The sequence below is a fragment of the Jaculus jaculus genome, chromosome 6, assembly GCF_020740685.1.
Source record: "Jaculus jaculus isolate mJacJac1 chromosome 6, mJacJac1.mat.Y.cur, whole genome shotgun sequence".
Taxonomy (NCBI): Eukaryota; Metazoa; Chordata; class Mammalia; order Rodentia; family Dipodidae; genus Jaculus; species Jaculus jaculus.
In genome coordinates this window covers 40,740,805-40,765,220 of record NC_059107.1, presented here as the reverse complement: position 1 = coordinate 40,765,220, position 24,416 = coordinate 40,740,805, and the positions used below count along the sequence as shown (strand labels likewise).

The window sequence follows — 24,416 nt, the reverse complement described above, 5'->3', positions numbered from 1 at the left end:
GATAGCGTTAAGTACTATGGAGGTTGAGGAGATAAAAGCTAATAGTCTAAACATAGTGGTGTCTTTTTAAAATTTTAAAGAAAATATATCCCTCCAAAGGGTATATCCAACCAGAGTTATTAAGTAAACATTTTACTGATATTTGTGTTTGTTTTATTTATATCACTCAAGCCTTATTGAATTTTATTGTTTTTGATATACTTGCTGTGTAGTTAGTCTTGGCTCCCTATGTGGACCTAGCATTTAGGGCAGTCCTCTTAACTTTGCCCCCTATTTTCAAGTGTTAGAAGTTAACAGTTTCCACATTGTGCAACTGATTTAGAAAAATTATTAACATGAAATGTAGGTTCCTTAAAAATGTATCCTGCTCTAATTTCTCAGATGTGTATGTGCTGAGCCTTTTAATGCTAGCAATGACACTGTAGAGCTGTGGAAGAGAGAGAACATGACAGCACATGATGTTTCCTGGGGAAACCTCACTGTTTCAGTAAGTACAGTAAGAAGCAAAGGGTTTGTCAATATCATAGAAAGCTGTTTCTTTAGCTTTTTCTTTTTTGTGGTTTTTTTTTTTTCTTGCCCTCTTTTTTAAAATAGTATTTATTTATTTGAGAGAGAATTGGCGTGACAGGGTCTCTAGCCCCTGCAAATGAACTCCAGATGCATGTGCCACCTTGTGCATCTGGCGTGTGTGGGTCCTGGGGAATCAAACCTGGGTCCTTTGGCTTCATAGACAAGTGCCTTAACCACTAAGCAATCTCTCCAGCCCTCTTTGTTTTGGGGGGGTGGGGGAGACAATTTCGCCCACTAGCTCAGGCTGGCCTGGAGCTCTTAGCAATCTTCCTTATCTGTTATTTCCTGAGTGCTAGGATTATAAGTATGAGCCTCAATGCCCAGCTTTCTGTAGCTTTTCTGATTATACTTTTATTTTTAAATAATGGACATATATTTTACTTTCAGAATGATGTTTTATTTATGTACTTTGCAGTATTAGGATTGAACATGCTACATAAATACTCCTCTACTGAGCACCCACCTAGAATATGATGTTTTAACTAAAGAGTCTTTACACTTTTGTGGGAATCACATGCTAGAAATTAGATTGAAAACAATGAAACTAATACATGAGATAAAAATCATCTATATTTCACTGCCAAGATAGAATCATTAGCAAACTGTGAATTACTCTGGTGTTGTGATTTATACCTGTAATTCTAATACTGAGACAGGAGAATAACTGTGAGTTTCAGGACAGCCTGGCTACAGTGTTAAACAATGTTACAAAACAAAACTATGTGAATATAATTGTGAGCCTTATACGAGTTAGTCTAATTCAAGAACTAAGAACTGGAAGGAAAAAGGACAAAAATGTACAATGAATATGTATTATGTTCTAAATACTATTACAGGCACTTTATTATGTTGGGAAATACTCTTATAACCCTACCATTCCCATCGTACTGAGCATTCCAAGGTCAGAGGTAGATCTAAAAGTGTAAAGTTAAAGTAATATTAGCATCCAGAATGAAAACAAAACTTCTCAGGTCCTTTTATATCATGTAAGTGACTTCATGTCATCTTGTTCTCATTTAAAGTGATAGTTAGCTCCCTACCATAAATTTGAAAGGTGTCATTGGAATTTTACACCACTGGCAATTTGTGCTGTCCAGCATACAGTATTCATTAATATGTATCTGTTAAAATTAGTTAAATAAAATTAATGACAGTTAAGTTTTAAAGCCAGACATGGCAGTGCATGCCTATAATGCCAGCACTCAGTAGGTAAATGCAGGAGGATTGCAAGTTTGAGGCCTGCATGGGCTACATAGCATGATCCTGTGTCACAAAAATTGGGTTTCTCAGACTACTCACACTGTAAGTGTCTATTTGCCTTATGTGACTACTAACTTCTTAATTGAACAGTATAGATAGACAACATTTTCATTCATAGAAAGTTCTGGACACTGCTCATTAAATCAGTAATAATCAGTTTGCTATTTTGTATTTTAACAGTCATTTTTATTATAGAAGAGGTATAGTGAATTCTTCTTGGTGTCTAGCGGGGCTGTATGGGAGGCTGGGCAACTCTGGGAGCATAGGCATTATTATTCCTCAGCATGGAAGAAGGGAAAAACTTGGCCACATTAGATGGATGTGTTGTGTTGTTTTGTTTTACCGTAGCTTTTCATCCTATGATTTCCTGGGGAATACCAGTCCTAGCACATGTATACTAAAATTAATGGAGTTTTTGTTTTCTTTGGTTAAACCCCCAAGTACTTTGTTGTTGCTAAGAAGAATTGCAGTTATTTAGAATATACCAGAAAGGAGAAGGATCTTGTTAACTTCTCATTGCCATTTAGTTATTCCACTAAAATGATTTCTTTAATTATATTATAATACCAATTTGTTAATAGGAACACTATTTTAATAACTACTTTAATGCTTATGAAAGATGATGTTTTCAATCCTAAGGTCTCAAGTCAATTCAGAAGAGCTAATTCTGCTTGTCTTCCCCACTCCTCCCTTTTTGAGACAGAGTCTAATTTAGCGCAGATTAGATTGAACCTCCCTATTTAGTGGAGGCTGGCCTTGAACTCCTTATCCTCCTGCCTCTCCTGTGCTCTGGTTTTATAAGTATGCACTACTATGCCTGGCTTCATTTGTCTTTTTAGGAAGTAGTCTATCTCCTATTCAGCATTGTCACAGAGCATGCTAGTAATTTTCTGTAATTTTATTTCAGTCACCTGTACAGAAATAAATGAAAAGCAGTACAGTTATAGCTCTGTAAGAATGCAGAGGAAGCACAGCACAGTTAATGCTGATTGTGAGCTTTTTCTAAAGGAGTTTGAAAGAACTAATTTTTAAAGAAAGGAGTAACTTGGTGAGATACTCCATTTCAGTGGCTTGGGTGTACAAATCAACATCTCTGATTGATGTGGTCTAGTTGGCATTGCAGTAGTTGACATCTTAGAGTAAGTAAAGTTTGTAAATACTTTGTTGGACACTTGAAAATCATCTTTTCTCCCCATCTCCTCATTCCAGAAGTGTAAAGCCTACCATGGTGTGTTCGTAGGATCAGCTTGCGGTCCTCATGGACCTTACATTCCAGATGTTTTCTTCTGGTGTGTCATCTTGTTTTTCACAACATTTTTTCTGTCTTCATTCCTCAAGCAATTTAAGACCAAGCGTTATTTTCCTACCAAGGTAACTGGTTAGAATTTTGGTAATATTCTTTTTAGTTTTTGCTTTCTTGGTTTATTTCAAAACAACAATATATTATTTAAGGTTAATACTTTATGTAAGTAGTTATGGAGAAACAATGGTAAAAGCTGTATATGTCATATGTCTGAGCTTACAGGAGGGAAGTAATGGCTCATATGTCTGAGCTTACAGGAGGGAAGAAATGGTCAGTTAATTATGACTTGTTTCTTATCTTTGGGAGGAAAATTGGCTACATTTGTTCCTGGTAGCACTGTCAGTTATTAAAATCTTGCCCATATGTTTTAATATGTTTTATGTGGAAGACATAAATTGTTCAGAAAGGACACAAAGTATGTATGTGTTTGTATTAACATAGTCCCTCTAACATAGGTGCGGTCGACAATCAGTGATTTTGCTGTGTTTCTCACAATAGTAATAATGGTTGCTATTGACTACCTTGTAGGAGTTCCATCTCCTAAACTTCAGGTTCCTGAAAATTTTAAGGTAAGGATTAAAAGAAGTGGTTATTTGTTCTCGGAAATACCAAACTATTTACAGTGAAGTGTTGCATCCTTAGTAGTTACTTTAAAAATGTGTGTACTCTAAAGAGCTGATGCTTTGAAAGGAAATATGGTAAATGTATTACTCATATATAAAAAAGGGACAAATGAACATATTTAGGAAAAGTACCAAAAGGTAGTATATCAGAAAGTGAGTGAAAACACCCCAAGTAGCTGCTCTTTCAAGACAGAGAACAAGAAGCATCCTTTATTCTTTTATAAAGTATTGTAAACTTAATTTATAAAATTTGAGAGGAGATCTCAGGAAGGTAATATATCTGACAGTAATAGAATAGATCCCTGTAGCATTTCTAGCAGGATCAGGAGGAAATCTGGTCCATACCTATCTTCTTGTTTTTCACTTAGTGTTATGAGCTTTCAGAATCAGATTAATTTCAAGGAGCATATAATACACTGGATAAAACACATCTAGGAATGCTTACAAATAAATATATAAAGAGATTTTTTATGAATATTGAGTGTGAGCTTCACATAGCAAGATTGGAGTTCTTGGACTTTGAAAGTGTCATCCTTTGTGGTAGTTGGGTTCAGATGCAGTACCTTGAGATTGTCAGCAAGTACTATGTTACTGACCTGCAGCTTTAAATCTCCCTTTGTGTTGACAAATATTTTCATGAAGCAGAGACTTAGTATTAAGTCTGCGTAGCAATAACATTTGCTTAATTTTACTACAGCTAGCGTTCTCCAGAGCACTAAACTCTTCATGACCTCTTTATATCTTTTAAGTTTCCCTTTACAACATTGAAATGTGTTAGTATCCAATAAGGTGACAGATTTGTGCCAGTATTTGCTTTGAGGAAATAGTATCCTGAATCTGACTTGACTCTGGCCTGCCCTGACCATTAGTGACAGAAACCTAACTTTGGAGGTTGGACCAGGAGAGAGATTGAGTCACCTTATGTGGAGTATGTATGATCCTGCTCAAATGACACTTGGATTCACTTGCTCTGCCTCTGCATGACAAACCTCCAGAACAGTAGCTAAGCTGGGCACTGTGGTCTGTGCCCAGGACTGGGGAGTCTGAGGTAGGAATTTTGTGAGTTGGAAGCTCGCTTGGGCCACTTAACAAGACAGACTCTGTCTCAAAAAACCATACTTATTACTTTGGCATTACTTTGCACATTAAGTTACAGAGCCATCCCAGGATCAGGAGAGAAGGAAAATCGATTTCAACTTTACATGAAAAACAAGAGTGGGCAAATCCCATGACAAGTGGCATGCTAGCGGGGGTGGAGGAATCCCTGTGGCTGTCTTAGAAAATGCATCTTGCATTCAATTCAGTTCTCTTCTGTCCCTTCACATTTCTTAGGCACACTGTGTTGTTTGGAAATGTAATGCAAAAGAGAAATGAAGCTTCTGTCTTTATTTATGTATTTTTCACAGCCTACTAGTCCAAATAGGGGCTGGATCATAAGCCCTTTGGAAACGAATCCTTGGTGGACCTTATTGATCGCTGCTATTCCAGCTCTGCTTTGTACCATTCTCATTTTTATGGATCAACAAATTACAGCTGTAATCATAAACAGAAAGGAACACAAGTTGAAGGTAATTCTGAAAAAAGAAACCTTTTTTAAGGTTTTGAGGTATTTACATAATAATTAAAACATCAAAAGTTATAAGATGGAAATGAGTTTCTCCCCTCTGTATAATAGTAGTACAGACTTTTAACATGAAAGAGCAATTCAGACTTTCCAGTGTTCATTTCCTTTCAGAAAGGAGCCGGCTATCACCTTGACTTGCTCATGGTTGGTATCATGCTGGGAGTATGCTCTATCATGGGCCTGCCTTGGTTCGTGGCTGCCACAGTGTTATCCATAAGTCACGTCAACAGCTTAAAAGTTGAATCCGAATGTTCTGCTCCAGGGGAACAGCCCAAGTTTTTAGGAATTCGTGAGCAGCGAGTTACTGGGCTAATGATTTTTGTCCTCATGGGCCTTTCTGTGTTTATGACTTCAGTACTAAAGGTAAAAATCTCATTGTAATGTTTTAAAGTCTTGTTTATCGTAACATTCATACTTAGTTGCATGAAAATGAATACTGAAATATACGTGAGTGCATAAAATCAGTTCCTGTAATTTTAGACATATTTGGGAATCAAACTCAGATGAGCAGGGTTATGGAGTAAGTGCCTTTAATGCTTAGCCATTTCCCAGTCCTGCTTTAAATATATATAATTAGTTTAGAGTTTTGTGGGGTTTTTTGTTTGTTTTTGGAAGTAGGGTATTACTGTAGTCCACACTGACCTGGAATTCACTCTGTAGTCTCAGGGTGGCCTTGAACTCAAGGTAATCCCTCCTACCTCTGCCTCCCACGTGCTGGGATTAAAGGCATCTGCCACTATGCCTGGCTAGTTTAGGGTTTTTTTTAAGATAGGTCTCTGGGAGTCCCTAACAGAAATACAGCAGGGCCTTCACTTTCCAAGGGTTACATAACTGTGAGAGGCAAGTTATTTACATAGATATACATAGATACATATATGTAATATACATATAATATACATATTTTATATATATATATATATATAATTCTTTTAAACAAAACCATTTTGAGGTGGGAAGAGCGTAAACGGATCTTGAAACCAAAAGAATTGAGACCCTGTGCCCTAAAGCTGTGTTTTTCATGCCCAGTTCAACATGCTATTTCCTCTCTCCTCCCACCACTTGCTTTTTATTGGATTACACTTAGTTTTATTACTATTATTATCACTGTTATGGTAAAGATTCTAACATGTAATACTTTCTGTGCCATAATTATGGTAAGTCTGCTGTGTTTTTCTCTTAGCTAAGTCATGAAAACATAAACCAGAGAATACACAAAAAGTACTTATACCACTTGGTATAAATATTTGTTTAATGTGTGATTGACCTACCTTGTTCTGCTAAAATTGTATAGCTAGAAAAACAGCAGCCTAAGCATCAAGACCCAACTGTGTTGCAGGTGCTCATTTTCTTTTTTTCTGTCTGCTTCCCTTTTCCTTTGGTGCTAGAGATTGAACCCAGGGCCTTGCACTGTACTCTGAGCTGTATCTTCAACTGTTACTCCTTTTCTTGCATTTGTTTATTTTGGTATTGCTAAAGGAGTTCTTTTTTATATGTGGTATAGCTCTCTAGAACCAGCTGCAGTCTGTCTCAGCAGCTTCTTTTCAGAGATTTCTACCCATGTGAAACTACAATCCTTGAAAAGAATTTCAAGAAGAGCTGATTTGTTTATGAAGTAAAGCTGGAGACTAACTAAAAAGTAGAAAGGAAAAAAAATCATATATAATGTGGACTTTTTCTGAAGTCTGGGTTGCTGAGGGACAGAGAATAACATGGTATTTTTCCTTGCCTCCTCTGCTCTCTTTGGCCAAAGAGCACTAAATTGTTTTAACATTAGCATATGTATTATGTTGATGATTCTCAAGCTCTGTGCCAAAAGGTTGCTAGGAACCACTCCTCCCTTTTGTCTAACATTGTTTAAAGAGTGGAACTTGTAACAAGGTTAAAAGGTAAAGTTTATGGAGGCTACTGTCCAGATCTAGGGAAGAAAGGTAGTGCTAAAGATTCACAGTGTTCTCTGGGTGGGCCATTTGGCCTCTACCAGTGGTGCTTAAAGCATGAAGTCCCTGTCTTCTCATCCGTCAAAGCAGTTCAGAAACAGCTTGTCCCCATCTTCCCATGCCATTAGTTCCTGTTCACTAATATTCACATCCCTTGGGTTTCCAGAAGCCTTTATTATCTACCCTAACATTGGATCCATATACATTTCTAGGTTGGAAATAATGTTGAGTCTTAAACTCGCTGCTTCACTGTTCTCTAGAAAAGTTTTGTCTCTAGAAGTCACCTGTCTGTTTAATTTCTGTTTTTCATTTTTAAAATTTCTTATTAGCCTACAAAGAATTATGGTGTTTTTAAACAGTCTGTTTTGTTTCTTTTTTTCCCTCCTTTCTCTTCTTCCCCTGTGCTTTCCCTCCCCCCTTAGTTTCTTTCTGCTATGTGCTTCCTTTTGTACTTTCTCTGATTTGCATCACCCTCGTTTGCATTGTGCTTTCCTGTCCAGAACTATAGCCCACACTCAGGGAAAAGCAAATTACAACCACTTTGATATTTAATCTCACCCTAGTTGGAAGGGCTATCATCAAGAAAACGAAACACAAAGCCAGATGTTGTGGCACACACCTTTAATCCCATCACTTGGGAGGCAGAGCTTGGAGGATCAATGTGAGTTTAAGGCTACCCTGAGACTGTAAAGTAAATTTCAGGTCAACTTGAGCTAGAGTGAGACCCTACCTTAACAAAAACAAAAAGAAGAAAAAGAAAGAAAGAAAGAAAACTAATGACAGTAGATGTTGGTGAGGTCATTATCAGTGGGAGTGTAACTGGTGCAACCACTATGATAAGTGTTGCACTTTCCCACAAAGCTAAAAAAGTTGAACTACCATTGAAAAATTTATTCCACTTGGTCATATCCCCAAGAGACTACATACTACCACAGAAATTTACAAGACAATGTGTGAAATTGGAAAGATTTATACTAAGCCAAGTGCAGAAAGACAAAAATCACACATTCTCTCATACATATGAATCCTGACTTTTAATGTTTGAATGTATATTTGGAGTCTGTACTTTTGGAGAGCAATACCTTTTTAAAAATGTTTTCATTAAGTTATTTGAGACAGAAAGAAAGAGTGTGAGCACACAGTGGCCTTTGGTTGCTGCAGACAAATGTGTGGTGCTTTGTGTATCTGGCTTTAATGGTTCCTGGGGAACTGAATCCAGGACAGCAGGCTTTATAAGCAAGTACCTTTAACCGCTGAGCCACCTCCCTAGCCTTGAGAATATTTTTGATGAGACTAGATCAGTATAATAATGTGGAAAATGGTGGAATTATTCCTTAATAATAAGGGGGAGAGAATCTGTTATTACAAAAATCATTTCATTCTGACTGTTTCTTTTTCAGCACTTTGTAGTTGGATATTTGGATAAAATATTTTCTAGAGTATCCCAAGATAGTGGTTAGATTTTTTGGGATAGGTCCCTTAGCAAAAACAGTATGTTGGTTAGTTTCAGTGTCAGGCATGCAGTTTTCTGTTGTTGCTGTTGAGTCATTTTTTTTTCTCCCTTTTATGTCTCTCTGTTGCATCAGAGGGCCAGGTATGGTTTTGAGTAAGTTGATTGGGTTCTTTATGGACTGACTTTACTATGGAAGGCCTGCCATGACCAGGAAAGTGGTCTGGAGTCTCCCTTGCTGCCAAAGTTTTAAGGACTTTATTAGTAAATGCAGCTCCACAGTATGGTCTTATGGATGTGTCCATGGCAATAATGACTTTATGCTTGTTTAGTGATTTATGATGTATATGCTAATTTAGTGTTTTATGCATTTGAAGTAATTTAATTGGCACAACAAGCTGATGTAGAAGCACAGAAAAGCTAAGTTTTGTTTAATAAATTAACTAGGTTTTAAACCAAGCTGTTAGACTGCATGCAGTGTTCTACCTGCACATCAGCTACTTCCCAGGGACTTACATAACAATAACTTGTTACCAGCATTTTCTTTCCTCCAGGAATGTTGAGTTGAATCCTCATCTTCAAAGGATTTTGAATTCTGTCAACATTATTTATTCATCAATTATGTTTCTGTGTGCTCATTACTGTGAAATTATTTTATTGGCATGAGTCTAATTGTAGTAATTTTATTTGCAGCTTATCCCAATGCCAGTCCTATATGGTGTATTCCTTTATATGGGAGTTTCATCATTAAAGGGAATCCAGGCAAGTATTAAATGATTTTATAGAAAAACACAGAACTGTTTTAAGTTCTCAGAAATTCTCTTTGTGGTGGTGGTGATTTATTCCCAACTCTTATCTTTTGAGGCTAGGTTAACTTCCTGTCTAGTAACATCAAACCCACATTTGCCCAATGATTATTGACCAACCACACCTTTCTCCCAATAATGATATCATGAACTCACCTACTTTTTTTTTTATTGACAACTTTCGTATTTGTAAATAAAAACCATGATAATTTCCTCCTCTTCCCCACTTTGCCCTTCACAAATCCATTCTCCATAATATCCCCTCTCTCTGTCCATTAGTCTCTATTATTTTGATGTCATCATCTTTTCCTCCTGTCATGAGGGTCTTGTGAAGGTAGTGCTAGTCACTGTGAGATCATGTGTATCACGGCCAGTTTCTGTCTGGATGATTGCATCATAAGAGTCCTACCTTCTTTTGGCTCTTACATTCTTTCCGCCACCTCTTCTCCAATGGACCCTGAGCCTTGGAAGGTGTGATAGAGATGTTTTACTGCTGATCACTCCTGTCACTTCTTCTCACTTGGGTCATCCTAGTGGTCACTGACATCTGAAAAGGAGGAAGCTTCTCTAACAAAAAGTGAAAGTAGCATTAATATATGGGCATGAACATTAAGTAAAGTGCTTGCAGGGCAGCTTGGTGGGCATAATATATGGATTTAGCCAGACAAAAGCAGGCATTACATTCCTTGGGCTCATTATCTCCCCCATTGTAGGCTTTTGATTGGGTGTTAGTACCAGGCATGCATTCCATCCTATAGAGCAATCCTCTAGTCCAATTAGAGAGCAGTTGGTTTCCCTCATAACAACATGCCACAATTGCACCCATTTGGTCAGTTGGCCTAGCTGGCCAAATTTGAGGCTTGCAGTGTCCACTGTTTTCACTACTAAAGGCTTCTGTCTCCCATAGGGCTGCATGCAATGCAGCTTTTTCCATCTTTCTGTCAGCTGGTCTGTAGGGAGGAGGTTTTTAGCTCTGGGGATGTTTGATTTTTTAGATGACCTTGCAGCCCAAACATGGAACTCATCTACTTTTAATTAACATCAATAAAAGGCCATGTAACCTTTCAGTAAAGATTTGTATAGTGAGGGGGAAGATCCAAAAGGGTTGCAGTGGAAAGAGGATTTCTAACATGCAGAAGCAGCAGTTTCGACATTGAAAAAGAAACAGGTGGGGGTTGTAGAAATGGTGAACTGATAAAGGTGCTTATTTGCAAAGCCTGAAGGCCAAGGGTTGATTCACCAATATTCACATAAAGTTATATGCACAAATTGGCACATCTGGAGTCCATTTGCAACATCAAGAAGCCCTGTTGTGCTCCTTCTCTCTCATTCTGTGTCTTTCTAATTGAAAAAAAAAAAAAATCAATTTCCTATTAAAGTGGTGATACCTGCTGCTTGTATAATACAGTATAGTGGGCCTAAGACATAGGTTATTTTTTGTGTTTCTCAAAGTGATGGCTGGGAGAAATTTCTAATTTTCTAAACCAAGACACAGTAACAGTGGGGCTCAAGCAAAACAAAGATTAATTAGGTAAGTGAGCTGTGGAGCCAGTGTTAGAGTCCAATGACTTATTACTCAGTTATTTTTGAGGCAAACCCAACAGACTGCCTTTTTTTTTTTTTGGGACAAGCAATGAGAGAGCAATAGAGAGAGAATTGACATGCTAGGGCCTCCAGCCACTGCAGTCAGACTCCACACACGTGCTCCCCCTTATGCGCATGTGCAGCCTTTTGCATGCTTGTGTCATTGTGCATCCGGTTTATGTGGGAACTGGAGAGTCGAACATGGGTCATTAGGCTTCACAGGCAAGCACCTTAACACTAAGCCATCTCTCCAGCCTTTTATTACTCATTTTGTCTACTTACAGTACTTCCTAGAAAGCAACCTGTCAAAACTTACTCAGGTTTGTTCTGGTCTTAGTGAAAAAGATGCACACCAGCACAGTAAGCCCCCAGTGGCCACCCCTTCTCACAGAAAGCATGCTGCCTACAATTGTCCATGGTGTGCAGATCATTGGCATGACTTTTCAAAGCCAGCATTTTGTTTTTTAACTTAGTCCAGGATCTAGTCCCCAGTGGTCAAGAAATTATTTCATCTCACTTGATTTTTACAACTGTTTTGTGAAATAGGGATGGCTGATTTCACTTCTATTTGTAAATAAGGAAATAAAAGCTCAAAAATATAAGAGTAAATTGGTAATTTTAAACCATATCCATAAAAATAGTAGTGCTAAACTTGGAGAAAGCTTAGAAGTTTGTTATTCTTTAATTGTGCATAATAGAAAAATTTGAAGAGATGAAATAGTGTACCCATTTAAAATTCATCAAAATACCTTAATTTGCCAAAATAAAACATTTGGCCTTGAATTTTCTGACTAATTACAGTAGTTCAGGTGATTGCTTTTGATTTGATTGCCCTATTTTATCTTTTGTTTTATTTCTTATTTTTAAATTTTATTTAAAGAGTAAGGCCTCATTTTGCAGCCTAGCTGGCCTTGAACTAATGGCAGTCCTCCTGCCCTAGTCCCCTGAGTGCTGGGACTAAAGGCACACCTGCCTGCCTTGATTTTTCTCCTTGGATCCAGAGATTCTTTGTGAAAGTAATTTTCTTTACTATTAGAACATAGCACGGAAATTAATAGTTTACATTTTACACACAAAACCCTAAGATAAGATGATACATATAATTTATTAAATTATCACAGGCTTACACTAAGGTTGAGCATAATTAACTAAAAAAACAGCAAATGTGATGTTACATTAATGAATTCTTTTCTTTTCCTTCATGTTACAGTTTTTTGACCGAATAAAGTTATTTGGAATGCCTGCCAAGCACCAGCCTGACCTCATCTACCTCCGCTACGTGCCTCTGTGGAAGGTCCACGTATTCACTGTGGTCCAGCTGACCTGCTTGGTCCTGCTGTGGGTGATCAAAGCCTCTGCTGCTGCAGTAGTTTTTCCCATGATGGTAAATTTTTCTCAGATTGATTTTGTCACTAATTAATAATGTAATTATTATTTTCATAATAACTCTTTGAACTTAGAACTGATTTTGACAAAAGGAATAGCTTATTTTCAATATTTTAAGTATTTGAAAATGTTAATGAACTATTTGTAGCTATAAATTACTATGCATTTTAAGTTTTCTTGTCATATTCTTTAGTTGCTTCTTTATTATCTTTAATCAGTGGGCTATGGGGCTCTGTTTATAATTTTAAGTAATGCCAGAAATTAGATGTTTGTGGATCAAATATCATAGCCAAATGTTTAAAAAAAAGCAACTAAATCCTGTTCATATATAGGATGTTTCCGTATATCTTACGTAGAAATTGACAGATCTGGAAGTTTAATCGTTATGAAGACCATAGGCAGCTTTAATAAGATAATCCATATAATTCATTAAATTATCACAGACTTACTTTATACAGATAGTATTAGTTTGTTTCAAAGTACTGCATAAATAATGGTCTTTTAGCTGGGCCTTGTGGCTCATGTCTTTAATCCCAGCACTCAGGAGCCAGAGGTAGGAGGATCGTTATGAGTTCGAGGCCACCCTGAGACTAGTGAATTTTAGGTCAGCCTGAGCTGGAGTGAGACCCTACCTTGAAAAGCCAAAAACAACAACAAAAAAATGGTCATATATATATACATATATGTATACACACACACACACACACACACACACACACACACACACACACATAATATATGTATGTACGTACGTACATACACACATACACCCACTGAAAGTCTTAAAAGATACAAAAATTATTACAGTAATACTTCCTGGTCACAATTAAATTATATACAATAGATAACTAAAATAATGTTAATGACTTAGAAATTAAACCATGTGTGGTGGTTTGTAGGTAAATGTATGCCCCCCACAGCCTCAGGCTGCTTGTCTCCAGTGCCCTGCTGGAGGAAGTATCACTGGGGGCAGATCCTGGGATCCAGCCTAAGTTGTGTTTGTGTGTGGATATTGATTCCAGCCCAAAGGTGTGGAGAGAGCAGTTTTCTCTCTGGCAGTTCCTGTGCTTGCTGGTGGTGTCAATCTGCTTAAACCTGTGAAAGGGAGCCACCTTCTTCCACCAACCATTGTTTGAGTTTCCCTGAACTTTGTAAGCTGAAATAAACCCCTTCCTCTTAACTATCTGTATGTTCATCCCAACAACTTGGAATTGACTACAGCACTGTGTGTAGAAAACTGATTTAAAAAATCACATGGACCTAGGGAAAATGAGGTTTGTATTTATCTAAAACTGTCAATGCGTCTGGAGATGTGTATTCTGAAGGAAGATGTATATCCTGATTGGGCTTTATCATTGAAAAAGACAAAGTAAATTCAGTCAAGTCCTATAGTGGACCAGTTTTTCCCAAGTGCAAGTGAAAAAGAAACTGAGACAGTAAAATATACAAGCTTACAAAAAAGAAAAGAGTAGTCGCCAAAAGTGTGCAAGAGATTCAAAGGTACTTAAAAAATACTGACTAAATCTAGAGCAAGGGTCAACAAATGCCCTTTATGAAAAGGGCCAGATACTAAATATTTTAGGATTTCTAGGTACTTACATACTATGAGAGAGGAATTTTCATAATTTCTTGGTGATGAAATTAAGTAAATTTATCAAATTTTTTGTTAACCCAAGACTGCTAATAAGAATATTTATCTCTTATTGAGGTAGCATTTCACTAAATTGAGGTTGAAGATCAATATTACTTATATTACCAGGGTTGGAAATGTAGCTCAATATTTAAGTGGTACCTAGCATGGGTGAAGCCCAAGTTTGATTCCTAGCACTGAAAGAAAATGAAAAAAGAAAAAGCTTTCAGATTATTTATAAAAGTTGTCTATAAAAACCATTCATTTTAAAAAGGAGGGAGCTGGAGAGTTGGCTTAGAGGTTAAGGTGCTTGCCTGAGAAGCCTAAGGACCCATGTTCAATTTTCCAGATCCCATGTAAGCCAGACTCACAAAGGTGAGGCAACCACAAGGTTGCACATGCCCACTAGGTGGTGAAGCGTCTGGAGTCTGATTTCAGTGGCTTATGCCCTGGTGTACCAATTCCTTCCTTCCTTCCTTCCTTCCTTCCTTCCTTCCTTCCTTCCTTCCTTCCTTCCTTCCTTCCTTCCTTCCTTCCTTTATCTATCTATCTATCTATCTATCTATCTATCTATCTATCTATCTATCTATCTATCTATCTTTCTTTCTCTCTCTGTCTCTCCCTGTCTCTCTCATCTGTAGTTAATTTGCAGTGGCTGGAGGCCCTGGTGTGCCCATTCTAACCCCCCCATAAATAAATAAATAAAAATGATGAAAAGAAACTATTATTAAGTTATGTGTCACACAAAAATGAGTGCTCATCCAAAATTTAGAATTTGTGATTTGCTATTTTCTGATTTAGATAAAGTAGTAGGTTATTGTCATATTTCATATGAATTTCTAGTTAGCTCAAGAGATGAAACAAGTGCAGAGCCCAGATCTAAGAAGAAACAGGAAAAACAGTTCAACGTGTGCCAGATCACGTTGACAGTTTTATTTTTCTCTTTCCCCCCTCTTTTATCCTCTCCCTTCCTTTTCCCTCCCTCCCTCCCTCTTTTCTTTCCCTTTCCCTCCCTTCCTCCCTCCCTCCCACTTTCCTTAACCTTTCCTTCCCTTTTCTCCCCTCCCCTCCCCTCCCTTTCTGTGTGTGTGCGTGCACTTGTGTGTAGATGCATGCACCTTCTGGGCACATGTGCAGTAGCCAGAGGAAGGCATTGGCTTTTCACCCTTCTACCTTGTTCTGTGAAGCAGAGTCTCTCACTGAACTTGGAGTGCCCTTACTTTTGGCTAGAGTGTATGACCAGGGAACCCCAATGATCCTTTTGTCTCTTTTTCCCTCAGTGCTGGGGTTACAGACATACATGGCTATCCTGGCTTTTTAGGTAAGGGCCGGGGATCAAAGGTGTGTCCTCAGACTTGTAAAGCAAGCTGTCTTACCAATGAACAATCTTCCTAGCCCCCAGAATGGCTGTGTTAATTACATCTGCAGAAACCCTGTTTTCAAATAAGCTTCTGAAATACTAGGGGTTAGGCTTCAACTTATTTTTAGTAGGGACACATTGAACTCAGAGAACATAAAATAAGTCTGAGCTAACAGGAATGCTATGTACTTTGTTATGAAGACTTAGTATTATAAAACTTACAGCTCTCTAAAATGACATGTAAATATGATACAGTTCTGGGGATGAATTTTTACTAGTTTTATTTGAAATGTACCTTTTGAAGTGTGTATCCTGTCACTGAACCAGATAAATAATGTTAAAGTGTATAGAGAGAAATGTCAGGTTCAAACAACAAGGATGGCAAACATTTTTGTTATCTTTTGAGTGTGGGTTATGTATTTTTAAATGTTGTCATAAACATCAAACTTTACATATGCTGTTTTACTATATGTAACTTGTTATTTACTATGTGAATTTTTTAAAAATAGACATAATAACAGAAAACAGATAATTATAATTAGAGGTGGCTGTTTTGCCTTCTTCTTGACTTTCCTGTATTTATGCTTCACTGTTTGAATAACCAAATATCTGAAAATTACTGTTACATGTGTCTAACATAATATATAATTACCATAGTAATGAACAAATAGATCAGAGCAATAGAATGAGTCCAGAAAGTTGTCAGAATATATGGCACTATTATCACTTTGAATACCTTAAAGAAATTATTTCATTAATCATGGTCATTAAATTTATCAGAAAACTTAGTATATGGTGTTGGCAGAGTTAACACTCTAATACCATATTCAGAAAGAATTCTTAAGCCAACTCAACTTTAAATGTTAGAACCAAGTTGTAGTATAAAATTTAGGAGAATATTTGTATAACCAAATGACTAGAGATGACTTTAAAAGAAGATGGAGAATCCTAATAGTAAAAGGAAGGCAAGTGTATTTAGCCATGTGACTCTTTTTTATTTGGGGGGGGGCAGTGCTTATGTGTAGTATGTGTGGTATGTTTGTATATTATATGCATGTATGTTGAAGACATGCATGCTCCATGTATACATGTGGAAGTCCTCGTCCATTGCCCACACACTCATTTTTTTTAGATAGTCTCACTGATTCCAGAACTTGCTGATTTTCATGAATTCCAATGATTCTCCAACCTCTGCTTTCCAAGGGAAAGGTCATGGCCATAGGTGCTGGGGAATCAAACTCAGTCGCTATCAGTCCCTCATGCTTGTTTAGGAATTGCTCATCTGCTGAGCCATCTCTCCAGCTCCTGATAACCATTTTTATATAGTCAAAGGCATCTTATGTATTGTAAAATATTTTTATTTATTTGCATACAAAAGAGGAGTATGGGTACACCAGTGCCTCTTATTGTTGCAAATGAATTCCAGATGAATGCCCTACTTTGTATACCCATAATATGTGGGTACTAGGGAATTGAACCCAGCTGACAGACTTTGTAAGCCAGTGTGTTTAACCACTGAGGCATCTCCCCACCCCAACCCCCCCCCCCCCAGCCTCTTCAAAGGCATTTTAAACAGAATAGAGTTGTATTATGAACTAGGAGAAAAATATTTCTAACACATGAGGCAGATGGAGAGTTTCTATCTGTTCCCTAGAGAACTCTTAGAAACTTGTTTTTTTATTTTAAAAAAAAAACATAAACAACAACAAAGAATAATGGAACAAGAGAGGAAATGTGGATTGGCAGTTGAACACTTGCTCATAGCTGTTACACCCAAAACTGCAGATTCTTGGGTCCCCTTCTAGCTTATTGAGAAACTAAAACCTAATGCATTAGATCTAATGCATTAAGAGATTTCTTTTTACTTTGTGTACTTATATAATTTCAAATCTATGAATAGAATATCTTTGTTGTAGTTTTTGTCATCTCTGTAGCATTATGGGAAGGAGCAGGTGCTTGGGAGTTCAGCCTATGACCTTAGACTTGGAGCAGATGATTTACCACTGAGCTGTATTCCCAGCTCTGTAGCTGTTTTGGAGCAGACAGTTCAAAGATACAAATCAATAACTAAGTTCCTTGGCAATAAGAATGTGGAACTTGTTGTTTTGTTTTATTTTTCCAGTAGGGTTTTGCTGTAGCCCAGGCTAACCTCAGTATGTAGTCTCAGGGTGGCCTCAGACTCATGTGATGCTACCTCCACCTCCCAGGTACTGGGATTAAAGGTGTGTACCAACATGCCTGGCAAGATTGTGAATTTTTTTTAAAGTAAACATTCCCATTTTTTATAAGATTTAGTAAATAAATACCTTCTTTCCTCTTCAAGCGTATATATTATTTTTCTTCCCCATTTTTTTAAGGTTCTTGCATTAGTCTTTATACGTAAGCTCATGGACCTATGTTTCACAAAGAGAGAGCTTAGTTGGCTTGATGATCTCATGCCCGAAAGTAAAAAAAAGAAAGAAGACGATAAAAAGAAAAAAGAGAAAGAGGTAAGAAGACAATTTTAGATTTTATTTACATCATTTCCTTGGTTAGTGTTTGTAAGAATTAACAGACATTGTTATAATTATTCTACGCCAATCAGCTTCTTTCATCCTTACAGGAACTGGATGCTGGGACAGTATTGTTGTTACCCCTTCTCACTGAGACAGAGGGGGTTAGGTAACTTATCCCAGGCAATAGCTCTTAACAATGTTGCTGTCCTTTGTAGCTCTTAAACAAGAAGACTTTTTTAAAATTGCATATGCTATATGCTTAACATTAGAAGCATTAAGAGATTTTTAGCAGAATCAAAACATGACACTGAGTAATTTCATCTCTGATTTAACCTTTGATATATCAAGAGTATTATTTTCGTATAATTTTAATTTTAGCTAGAATATTCACTAGAGTATTTCTTTGAATGAAGTTCAGATTTTAAAATAAACTGTTTTATATTCTTTAAACTTTCATATATATGTAAGTATATATATTAGCTTTTGGTGATCTTTCTTTACATAGTATTTGACTTACTTATAAAATACTTAGGCCAGATTGCTTGATTATTATTTGTTATATCAGTTACAATAGGTTTTAGGGACATATGACAAAAAACAAAAGTGAAAGTCCTCTTTAAAAACCTAGGGGCCAGTTGTCCTGTATAAAAGAACTCTCATAAGCAAGTGTTATAGTGTCGTGGCACTATGGAAGGGTCAGGGAGTCCTTGTCCCTTCTACTCCCAGCTTGTTTGAATTCACAAGTTCACCTCCTGGGCCAGAAGACATGCTGACTTTTTTTTTAGGAGTTTTTCCAAAAATTTCATTTAGGTTTGCTTGTACCAGATGACCCCATTGAACTACAAAGAATGCTAGGAAAATTAGTGTAGCAGTTTTTTATTGTAAGAATCGGGGTTGTAATTACCTATAAATAGTGGGATTCCTGATTGAAATGAGTGTATTTTCTCTCTCCTTGCCTTCATTTCCTCCCCCATAATTCATAAGTTATAATTTGAATCCATGATGGTTGTCCAAGTGATTTTCACTCTGGGTTGATATCCCCTCTAAGGGACTCTTGCTGTCACCACTGAATGGGCTGTATCTGACATAAGTGACAGTGACATGTGGGTGTGAAAAACACCCTGTATAAATAAACAGATATTCCCCTTACACGAAAGAATTATTAAGCCTTCAGTGTGATTGTTGCTGAGAATGAAAACCCTGCCTTACACAACTGAGGATTTACTTGTATTATGATGAGGTTGAGGTGCTCTCACAGTGTTCTGTCTTATTTTATACCTATGTGATAACTAGTGCTGAGACTTACATAGTTATATTGGTTGTTGGCGAGCATTAATGTTTCACTTTAGAAATGAAAGTCATACCATGCAAATTAATCTTTTCAAGATTTGATTTTGTACTGTATGTATGTTGAAATGTAGTTTTCACTTGTGGCTAATATGTTATGTGGGGATTTCCAAGTCTAAGATATTCTGTAGTAACATATCTCCCTGGAAATAGTCTGGGAAAAGTAATTTCTTCACATGTGTGCTCTAAAGGAAGCTGAGCGGATGCTCCAGGACGACGGTGATACTGTGCACCTTCCATTTGAAGGAGGGAGTCTCTTACAAATTCCAGTTAAGGCCCTAAAATATAGGTGAGATGAAACTTCATTTTGTAAAATATATCTGCCATGAATGCCATATGTACAGATAAAGGCATGTAACACTTCTTTACAATAATAGTTTCTGTTTTTTTTTTTTTTTTTTAAGGTGGTAAACTTTATGTTCTGCTTGTCAGCTTACAGGAGAGCTTCCTATAATTTGAAGGAAACCTCTCAGTTCTTTGCCATCAGGTTTCAGGCAGGCAGGAAGACAAAACTGGATGTGGACCAATCCTTAGCTGACTTGTGCCAAGCCAGCACGATCTTCTTTTCTTCCATCCGACTATGTCTTAACATTTAAAAATCACAAGTTTCTGATACTTCCATTCTTTGCAAAGCATTGCTTTTCTTCCTCTTCCTTTCTCTTTTCCCTTCTTTTCCTTTCCTTTCCCTTCCCCTCCTCTCCCTTGTCCTTGCTTTCCCCCCTCCTTCTCCTCCCATTTCCCCTCCTCTTCTTTTGCTCCCTCCCTCCCTTTCTCTCTCTCCCTCTTGCTCACACCATTCTCTCCTTTCATTAGGACTAGTATCAGTGTGTGCTGTGAAATGAAACATTTGTAATTGGTTTCTGATAACTTCCCAGCAAGGACCCATGCTTACAGGCTCTGATTCTCCTAGTTTCTGAAGGTGGACCTTAAGCATTGACTGTGAAGGCTTATATCATGGAAAACTAGCAGTAGATTTCATGCATAATTACTACATATAGCTTAAAAGATACCAGAGTTTGGAAATGTGAATATTTTTGTAGTTTTAGAGTATTAAAGACCTGTGCTTTCTGTATGCACAATGATTATTTTTATATACCAATTTAATTTTAGATTAGCTGGTTAGAGTGGAGAATTCATTTTTAGAGTGTATGTAGGTTCCTTCTGTAACTAGTTAACTCAGGGAAAAATGGTCATTGGTTTCTAATTTTCTTCAATCATTTTTGTCATTGTTAAGTACTTGTCATAGTTTACGGTCACATTTTGACTTTTATGTGCATATTAGCTGTGGTGAACGAGTTGATTTTGTGCATCTGGCTAACGTGGGTCCTGGGGAATTGAGCCTTGAACCGGAGCCCTTAGGCTTCATAGGCAAGCACCTAACTGCTAAGCCATCTCTCCAGCCCCTCTGTTACTTTTATGCCTCTTCATCTTTAAATTTTCATCTTTAAATCCAGCTTGCACACTGTTCCACTAAGTTTTATAAATGTGTGCTAAGTCTATTAATGCATTATCTGGAAAAAAAAAAGTGGAACTGCCATGATGGGTCTTAGTAACTCACATTATGTGAGATTATTTGCTACTTTTCCATCTTTCTTGCTTTATTTTTTTCTCGGTGAGATTAAAGAATGAGTGTCTAAAAAAAATGGGTGTATGTATATTCCTTTTTTCTGTTAAGTGATATGAAGAAGTATTACTACTACTTTACTTAAATTTCTTGAACCTCAAGAATGCTAAGACTTTTGAGCCTTTTTTGTTTGTCTGTTTGGTTGTTTGTTTGAGACTGGAGTCTTGCTGTGCTGCTCTGGCTGCCCTGTCTCTGTGTACTTCAGGATAGCCTTGTACTCAAAGCAGATATTTTGCCTCAGCTGCTTGAGTGATGAGATTGATGAGATATATCTATCTATAGAAGTTGACATTTTATTTATTTCCTTTATTTGGGAGAGAGAGAATGGATATTACAAGGCCTCTTGCAACTGAACTTCATGTATGCAACACTTTGTGGGTCTGGCTTTATGTGTGTACTGGGGAATTGGATCTGTACCAGCAGACTTTGCCATCATTTAACTGCTGAGCCATTTCCCCAGCCCAAAAGTTTACATTTTTAATAGGATTACTCATTACAGAGTCAAATGAGATAATGTATAAAAATGTTTAGAATACGTAGAGCACTGTGAAAATAAATAATATGCAGGTGAAATTTTCACATCTACTTATATTTTGAAATAAAATATATACTATATTTAAAAAATGAGCTGTTTTTACCAATTGAAATTTTCTTATTTTGAGGAAGATAGAAGCTAGACTGCCTCTCTTCAGTTATGTGAAGTTACCAGCCAAATGAGTAACCGTGGCAGGTTGGCAAGCTCTGCCATTGTGAAATTAGGCCTTCAGCTTACTTGGTGAAGATGTAGAAGGCATGTCTAAACTTTGCATTGACCTCCCCACATTTCTCCAGTCTTATTAAACATTCTGACTTAAAGTATGAACAGAGGTGGAAGGGTTTTTTTTTTTTATTTTTTCAGTGATATTTACTCACATAATCTAGCTATTTATTACATTGCTAATTTAATCTAATTATTTTTTCTTTTTATTGCAGTACTGGGCCTTGATCCTAAGGCCTTGTGCATACTAGGGAAGTATTCTGTCACTGAGCTACTTCCTCAACCATTGTTTGCTTTTTATTTTAAGACAAGGTTCACTAATTTGCCCAGCTGGACTTGAACTTGTGACCTCTGCTTCAGCCTTCTTGGTAGCTGGGGTTTTAGACCTGTACCACCATGCCTAGCTCATTTGTGTTCGTAGCTTGTTTGGATGATATACTTTACTCATGGTGAAGTAAAGGGTTTATAGATGTATTCTAGTTAAGCTTATGGAATTTTGATATTATTTGTGACTGATAACATCAAACCCTTAGTTTATTACTAGTGGGTATCATTGTTATTGGATTTGAGGTCTTGAAGTCATTTTGCATTATTTCATAGAAACATAGGATGGTTAGATTTTATAATAAATGAATACTATTCTTTTGCTTTTAATGTATTTCATAAAATAACACTTTAATATTGAAAGTATGTTAACTAGAAGTAGTACTTCTAAACTTGTATTTTTGTTATCTTTTAAATATTTTTAAAGTGTTATATTTCTAACAATTTAAAAATTATTTATAAAAGAAAAAGGGGCTTTGATAATTTTTAGTATATATTATGAAGATAAATTCTTCATGAGATTGAAATTTATGTCAATCAAATTTATTCAATTGATGCTATCTTTTAGACTTATAAGCACATTAATATGTTTTGTTATTTCAGTAACTAACTCAGATATCAGAAGGTGTCATGCTTAAATACTTTTGAAGTACTACTGAAACTTTAACTTAAGTTTTGAAGTGGAAATTTATAAATAAGTCTTTCTAATCACATTAATCTTACTCTTAGTTTTGATTGTAAAGGAAGATGGATTCTCCATGAGGACTTCATAACAATTCTTAGATCTTGCTAGACCTTCATTTAAGTGTATGACAAAGGTTTTCCAATTTTAAATTGTTGAAAGCAAATAATTACATAGCTAATGAAATGACAATATTAACGCCTTTGCAAATACTGAATACTAACTAAAAAGTCTATTTATTCTTTAGTATTGACCCTTCAGTTGTTAACATATCAGATGAAATGGCCAAAACTGCACAATGGAAGGCACTGTCCATGAATACTGAGAATGCCAAAGTAACCAGATCTAACACGAGGTAGTTACAACTATTCATGCATTTTGTAACTGTTGACAATTTCCAGTTATTTGTGGGTAGTTATGTAGTAAGCAGTTACATTTAACTTAATGTATGTTCTCCTTACTGGCCAAAACTAATTCTCATTTCTCCTTCATGTCTTTCTTTCTTCTGTCCTTCTAGTGAAGTGTGATTGGATGTAGGTGATGATGATGTTCCCTTTCCATTGTTGTTTTCTAGTTTTTAAATACACAGTTGCATGTTTCCAAAAATAATTAGCGCTATTTTACTTAAATTCCATGTACCAGCTAATTACTAAGTATTAAATAAAAACTACATAGCTGGGGTGGTGCACATGCCTGTAATACCAACACTCAGAAAGCGGAGACAGGATTGTAAGTACTACCTCATTCATGCTTTCTTTTGGTCCATGAATAAAGGAAAATTGTTGTTTTCCTTTTGTTTTGTTTTATTTACTATATACTTCAGGCTAAGGCATACATTAACCCTAAAAATATTTGGAAGAATTTTAATTCCTTTATATATGTAATGATCATTTAGTTTTACAATGGGCCCATGTACTGAAAGTTCCCCATGCCCTTCCTTACACTTCTTATTATATAAGTTTTTTCATAGTTCTTCCTTGCTTCAAGGCCTGAGATTTCAGAAACTCTTTTTTGATAATCTCTTAGAATTTTTATTCCTTAGTTCTAAAGAAATGAGATGTTGTCTTATAGGAACTTAGTCATTCAAATTCAGTAAGCATTTCTTCTGGGCATGGCTTGTATAGGGTTCTTTTCAAGGTCTTGGTAGATTCTGCCCAGGCATCAGATCCATGCCATTGTAGGCAAGCCATCACTTGACAATCTCTGCTTAGCTGCTTTCTGTGCTCTGCCTTGTAGTAAATGTACTTTTTCTTATCTTTTGCCTGTCTTTTGTAAAACCTTTTTCTACTTCATCTTCATCATCATATATTTTCTTTTTGATCATTATTTCTAGAATTCTAATTTTCTAGACGTGGTTGTTTTCCTTTCTTGGTTTCCAACTTTAGGCTATAGAGTTGTTAAACATTTTGGATCATTCTGTGCAGCCAGAACGTCACTTAGTTCATTTTCACAACCTGTTAGTACCCTTGGTTCAGGTTATTAATATAGTGATGATGAAATTAAAGGCCTTAAAGTAACCTTAACATACTTTTTATGCCTCCATCTGTCATTTGAATTGGCCTTTTATTCATGTAACATGAGTATAAAGCCAGATTGATGATGTCATTTAATAGAAAAATGTGTAGGAGACCTTTCCTTCAACATGTATGGAGAA

At 36.6% G+C, this 24,416-nt stretch overlaps 1 protein-coding gene across 7 annotated transcripts in view; it reads left to right on the top strand.

Moving 5' to 3' along the window:
• The window catches only part of Slc4a7 (solute carrier family 4 member 7), a 96,577-nt gene that overhangs the window by 67,677 nt on the left and 4,484 nt on the right, over positions 1 to 24,416 (top strand). For 5 of the 7 annotated variants that reach the window (XM_045153336.1, XM_045153334.1, XM_045153335.1 and 2 more), the window contains 10 exons: positions 382 to 487; positions 3,040 to 3,201; positions 3,589 to 3,702; positions 5,163 to 5,324; positions 5,492 to 5,743; positions 9,461 to 9,529; positions 12,368 to 12,541; positions 17,891 to 18,022; positions 19,567 to 19,664; positions 23,010 to 23,117. In XM_045153336.1, the coding sequence (XP_045009271.1) occupies positions 382 to 487; positions 3,040 to 3,201; positions 3,589 to 3,702; positions 5,163 to 5,324; positions 5,492 to 5,743; positions 9,461 to 9,529; positions 12,368 to 12,541; positions 17,891 to 18,022; positions 19,567 to 19,664; positions 23,010 to 23,117 (1,377 nt within the window). The remainder of the gene's footprint in view (positions 1 to 381; positions 488 to 3,039; positions 3,202 to 3,588; positions 3,703 to 5,162; positions 5,325 to 5,491; positions 5,744 to 9,460; positions 9,530 to 12,367; positions 12,542 to 17,890; positions 18,023 to 19,566; positions 19,665 to 23,009; positions 23,118 to 24,416) is intronic. The other 2 variants (XM_045153338.1, XM_045153337.1) reach the window with 1 other exon arrangement.